The sequence below is a fragment of the Myotis brandtii genome, unplaced genomic scaffold (assembly GCF_000412655.1).
Source record: "Myotis brandtii unplaced genomic scaffold, ASM41265v1 scaffold764, whole genome shotgun sequence".
Lineage (NCBI taxonomy): Eukaryota > Metazoa > Chordata > Mammalia > Chiroptera > Vespertilionidae > Myotis > Myotis brandtii.
The window spans coordinates 33,264-39,278 of record NW_005371050.1 but is presented as its reverse complement, the minus strand read 5'-3'; the positions used below and the strand labels follow the sequence as shown (position 1 = coordinate 39,278).

At 45.1% G+C, this 6,015-nt stretch overlaps 1 protein-coding gene across 1 annotated transcript in view; it reads left to right on the top strand.

The window, feature by feature from the left end:
• Positions 1-822: 822 nt before the first annotated feature.
• LOC102248104 (zinc finger protein 530-like) overlaps positions 823-6,015 on the top strand; it is a 32,457-nt gene continuing 27,264 nt past the window's right edge. The window contains exons 1-3 of the mRNA XM_014530704.1: positions 823-3,367; positions 4,118-4,241; positions 5,539-6,008. Of these exons, the coding sequence (XP_014386190.1) occupies positions 2,561-3,367; positions 4,118-4,241; positions 5,539-6,008 (1,401 nt within the window). The 5' untranslated portion in view covers positions 823-2,560. The remainder of the gene's footprint in view (positions 3,368-4,117; positions 4,242-5,538; positions 6,009-6,015) is intronic.

Here is a 6,015-nt window from a genome sequence, read left to right as displayed (position 1 = left end):
AAGTTTATCGGCAGTTTCTAGAAAATTATTGAAAGACCTTTTAAGTGTAGTTTTCAGTTCTATATCCTCCAATTCTGACATTTGTGTCCTGTTTCTTTCTCTCACCATTTTTATGCTTTCTTGGTACACCCCCTAGTGGTCTTTGTGTGCAGTCTTGTTGTAGTTAAGCCTTGATTGTTGTAGGTAATACTGGGGGGTGGGGGGAATTTGACGTCCAGGCCAACTGGCTGTGAGAATAAGCTGTGTCTGCAGTGGGAGAACTTCTGTCCTCTAGGGAGGTGCTAATCTAGCCTTTGCCTGAGGCTATTGGGCAAATGCCTCTGTGCAGGGCTTGGGCGGGGCGGGACCCAGGGGATCTACAGGGCGGGTGGAGCGAGCAGTTATGGCTGCTCTCAGTGCCGTCCCCACCGGCTCTGCCTCTCAGAGTCCCAGCAACCGCTGCAAACCTCGGAGAGAAAGCTGCCTTCGAGTTCGGACCGAAGCCAGACAGTCCTGCTTCTCCCATTTGAGTCTGAGTCCCTAGAGACTCGCGGGATCTGGAGCTCAGAGTCTGAGACTCCCTCCCGATTGAAACAGACAACCGCGCCCTCAGCCGCCAGCCCGCTCCGCATGCACTCCGCACCTTAGTATTTTACTTTTACTTCAGCACTGCGCCGGTATGCTTTTCTCATTCCTCCTAGTTGTAGAACTTCCACTCAGCCAGCCTTCCTGTGGTTCTGGATGATGTCCCTTCCGTCTTTTAGTTGTATTTTTGAAGTGGTTGTTCGAGGCAGCAAACTGCCGCCATCTTGGTTTCTCTCTAAACCTATTTTAAAGATTGATTTCAGTAGAATTGATTTAAAAAGGACATAAAAAAATACAATTTTGGTGTTTCCCTGCATGACTGCATTGCTGATACCAAGTTCCTCCTGCCCTTATTTGTTCTTCATTCTAATTGATGCAATAATTCAGTCTGACATTGAAATAGCTTACTTTATTTTCTTGTAAAATAGACACTTATGAAATCCCATGAATCCTAATCTAGCCTTCCACCACTATCTGTCATCAAGATGGTTTCTGTATCTACCTATTCTCAGGTACATTATTGGGTAATTTTACTTAAAATGTCACATATGTCCGATCGAGGCCAAACAGTTAAGTGGGTCAGCAAATAATTTCAATAATGGAAGGTTGCAAGTTCCAACGCTGGTCACATCAGTTACAAGAGTTACTCAAAGAATGTATAAAATTAATGGAACAAAAAAATAGATCTCTCTCTTTCTCTCTATACAGACAGTCCTTGGGTTACTTTGGACTGGACATATGTTGTTACATGGTTACGTGGCCATCTGGAATTTATTGATATAAAAAAAGTGCCGTCATTTCGATGTAAGGCTTTTGCTGGAATTTCGCTTGGGTATTAGGTGGCCAGTTGAGCAGATGAATAAGTCCTCACGCGGCGCTATAGGAGGAAGACGCTGTCCTTCAGTCTCCATTTATAAGCCATTTAGATTGTGCTTCATTTGCTCTCTTTGTGTTGTTATTTTGAACACTTTTTGCCCTTCCTTATGGCTCCTAAGCGAAAGGCAGATTCTTCTTATGGCAGTGCTACGAAAAGAAGGAAAACCTCAATGGAAGTGAAAGTAGATGTAATAAGATGCTCAGAAAAGGGCGAAACACCAAGAAACATCGTCCAGTTGCTTGGCCTCAGTCCTATGACTGTCTCGGCGATCATCCACGATAAAAAGCGTGCACTTGACCATGTGAAAGGATCTGATCCTATGAAATCAACTGTGATTACAGAGCAGCGCAGCAATCTCATGATTGAGATGGAAAGATTATTAGTGCTTTGGCTGGATGACCAGCATCAACGGCGTATCCCAGTTAGCCTGATGTTGATTCAGGAGCAGGCTAAAAGATTGTTTGAGGCCTTGAAAAAAGAAAAGGGGGAAGGGAGTGAAAGGGAAGAGTTTGTGGCTAGTAAAGGTTGGTTTATGCGTTTTAAGGCTCGTGCTAATTTGCATAATCTTAAGGTGCCAGGGGAAGCTGCTAGTGGTGATGGGAAAGCATCAGGTGATTTTCCTAGTGCGTTGGATGAGATAATTAGGGAGGGGGTTACTGTGATAAACAAGTGTTTAATGTGGACGAGACAGTCTTGTTCTGGAAGCCTATGCCTACACGTACCCACATTGCCAAGGAGGAGAAGACAGCATCAGGCCATCAAGCCAGCAAGGAGAGATAGACTTTGCTACTTGGGGCTAATGCTGCTGGTGACTTCAAGCTGAAGCCCTTGGTGTGTCTGGCCGAGAATCCAAGGGCACCCAAGGGCATATGGAAGGGTCAACTACCTGTCATCTGGAAATCTAACAAGAAGGCCTGGGTGACACTTGGCGTATTTGAGGACTGGTTCACCAACCATTTTGTGCCAGAAGTGAAGGACTACTGTGCTTCCAAGGGGCTGCCCTTTAAGGTGTTGCTAGTGCTGGGCAGTGCCCCTGGTCACCCTGCCGATCTGAATGACTTTCATCCAAATGTCAAGGTTGTTTACCTTCCACCTAACACCACCTCCCTTTTACAGCCTATGGACCAAGGTGTCATTGCTTCTTTCAAGGCCCACTACCTCCGAAGGACATTTGCTATGGCTTTTAGGGCAACTGAGGATAAAGAGTTGACTCTCAATGACTTTTGGAAATCTTACAATGTTCTTGCTGCTGTAAAGAACATTTCTGATTCTTGGGATGAAGTTAAGCAGACAAACCTGAATGGTGTTTGGAAAAAATTGTGTCCCCAGTTTGTGAATGATTTCCATGGCTTTGAGGATTCAGTTGAGGTTGTCATCCAGAATGTTGTTGAGTTGAGTAAGCAGCTTGATTTGGAGGTGGAGGCTGAGGATGTCACAGAGCTGCTGGCATCTCATGGAGAGGAGCTATGTATCGAGGACCTCATTCAACTGAAACAGCAGTTAATTGAAGAGGAAGACACACCAACCCCAGAGCCCAAGAGATTTACAAGCAAGGAACTGGCAGGGGCCTTTGCCATGATAGAGGATGCCTTGGCAAGGTTTGAGGCTCAGGACCCCAACATTGACAGGTACACTAAGGTTGCCAGAGGGGTCATGGATAGCCTGCAGTGTTACAAGGAGATTTGGGAGGACAAGAAGAAGGCATCCTTCCAGACTAGCCTTGAACATTATTTTAAGAAGGTAGAGAGGCCTGCAACAGATCCTGTACCCTCTACCTCATACGCCTCTCCAGACTCACCTGACCCAGTATCTCATTCACCTTCTCCAGGTTCTGCCTCTCAAACCTCCTCCCCACAGCAGCCCAGTGTAAGCCCGTCTCTCCCTCCTTTACAACGTCCAGTGTGCAAGCCAACAGCAGTAATAAAGGTAAGGATAATACCGTATTTACCCTTGTATGTACATATGTGCTTTATGTTTTTTATTATTTACTTACCACAAGTAAAGGTCAGGAATTGTTATCTTTCTTTTAATTTTTTTTAATATTTCACTTCATTACTGCTGTGTATGTGCACCATGTGAGTGACATAGGTGCTTACGTGGCTGGGTTCTGACTTACGGCAAAAATTGTGTTGTGTTGCACCATAGGAACAGATCTCCAACGTAACCCGAGGATCTACTATATATATATCAATTACAAAAATTAATCAAAGAATGTATAAAATTAATGGAACAAATTTCTCTCTCTCTCTCTCTCTCTCTCTCTCTCTCTCTATGGGCATTACCATGTTGGTTGGTGTCTTGGAGGGACAATAGGAGGACAACATGAATATTGCCTGACAACTCCAGTGTCAAATCCATCACATTCCCATTATGTACAACATCTCTTCCTACTCTTCCTACCCTGTGTGCCTGACACCCCCTGTTATTGAAAGGGACAGTGTGACTCCTATTTGAGGATCAGAGCGCAGGTCTTATATCTGTTCATCTGCCTTTATTGTGGGAAGACACAGCATCAGTGAGTATATAAGAAGAGATTAACTTTAATGGGACCAAGGCCTGCTGTGTTCTCTGATGTGGAGAGTAGGATAGCATATGGATGTGCAGGGTGGGGGTATGGCAATCTTGGAATCTCAAGAGAGAATCTTATCATGGGATGTACCGTCTCCATTATGGCAGGATATGAACTTTGAGGACGTGGCCATTGCCTTCTCTCAGGAGGAGTGGGGGCTCCTTGATGAGGATCAGCGACGTCTGTACTGTGATGTGATGCTGGAAGTGTTTGCACTTCTGTCAATTGTAGGTAAGACCTTCCCATCTCCCCTAGTGTCCTGAAGTGGCACCCACTCTTTATTTATTCTCCACACTTAGCACTCTCTCTCTTTCTCTCAAAGCCAGACCACGGGCTCTGCTCATTTCCCCCACTGTTTTGTCTTATGGGCTGTGGCTTCCAGTGCTGAGCTCTGTGGAGAGCCCTGAGCAATAGATTCCATAAACCTCCCTAAACGGGTTGCCTCAGAAACTGCAGGAAGTGTCTGGGTGTCAGCAGTCTTACACACAGCTTAATGGGTCCCTCCTGCTATTCCACTCCCGGGAGGGTGACTGTATCCACATCCATGGCTTCCACTTCTGCACCTTTCCTGTAGATAAGGACCTTGATGAATGCCTGGGCCAGGTATCTTCTTTACATACATGCACAAGGGGCTCTTCTTGGAAGGTCTTCCTTCAATAATTGTTTGAAATATTACCTTCTCTGAATACTATTATGAGCCGAATGCTATGGGCAAATGATGGCTACTCACCTCTGTTGTCTTTCATTGGTACTCAGAATATTTAGTTTGTACATATTTCCAGAAAAGAAGGTGCAGAGAGAACCCTGGTTTTCTCCAGGGTGAATGTACAGGATTGTCCTAGAGGATGCGTGGCCTGGCTGAGTGGCAACTGTGGGGAGGTATGACATAAGGATGGTGTTCAGATTGTACCAGGAACCTGCTCCTGTTTAATGGTCTTAGGTGCAGGTTCCAATGGCCGTACCTCATTTATACCTTTCCTTTTCCACACTTGACACTTTGCTGACTTGTCATTTCATCAGTGACTTCTTAGCTTTGGCTGTCTTCTCCTTTGTGTCCTTCTTATATCATCTATTCCTCTGCACATTTCTTTCTGCAGTATACTACAACTTGGACTTATGCAAGTGTAATGAGGAGCACATGCATGCTTAAACACCCCTCAAACACCAGCTACTTGTTTATTGAATTTTACTTAGAATGTGATGTAACCAACCTTCTGCACAGCTTGCCCATGTCACCACCAGAGGAGATCTACTGAGTGCTGTTAGCATCAGGATGAGCTGGACAGTCCGCTTCTCTTCCATGTGGTGCTCGCCATGTTTTTGCTGTATTTCTGTTCAAATCACCCCTGTTTTGTGATCTTCAGTGGTCAAGAACTTCACAGGGGCCTCTTATTAAGCCATCCTACAGGTCTTTTATTTTCAGCCAATTGTATGAAACCAATGTAGTATGTGCACTACAGTTTTATAATGGGACTTCCCCCTGTTACCACAGACAATATTTATTTCCTTATCATTTCTCTGTTTTCAGGTCCTTGGCATAAAAGGGATGATGTGGAGGCCTATTCTGAACACAGTGTATCTGTAGGAGAGTCTCAGGTCAGGGCTTCCAAGACAGCTGCAGCCACCCAGAAAACCCATCTGTGTAAGCCGTGCTTCTCAGTATTAAAAGATATTTTGCACCTGAGTGAGTTACAAGTGGTTTACTTTGAGAAGAATGTGTTCTTAAGTGATGCATGTGTGAGAGACTTGTGTTTCAGTGCAAACACTCACCAGCAACAGAAGGATGCCAGTGGAAAGAAGCCCTGGAAAGAAGATATGGAGAGTGCCTCGCTCATGACAAGTTGCTGCTTCTACTTATCTGGGGTGCCTGAAGCCAATATGGAGGTTGGTGAAGACTCCCCAGCCATCTCAGGGCTTCTCCAGCACCAGGCCACTCTTAACACTGAGGAGCCACACAGTAACAATGAGATTTCACAGGAATTTCTCAGTGGAAAAAGACATCACC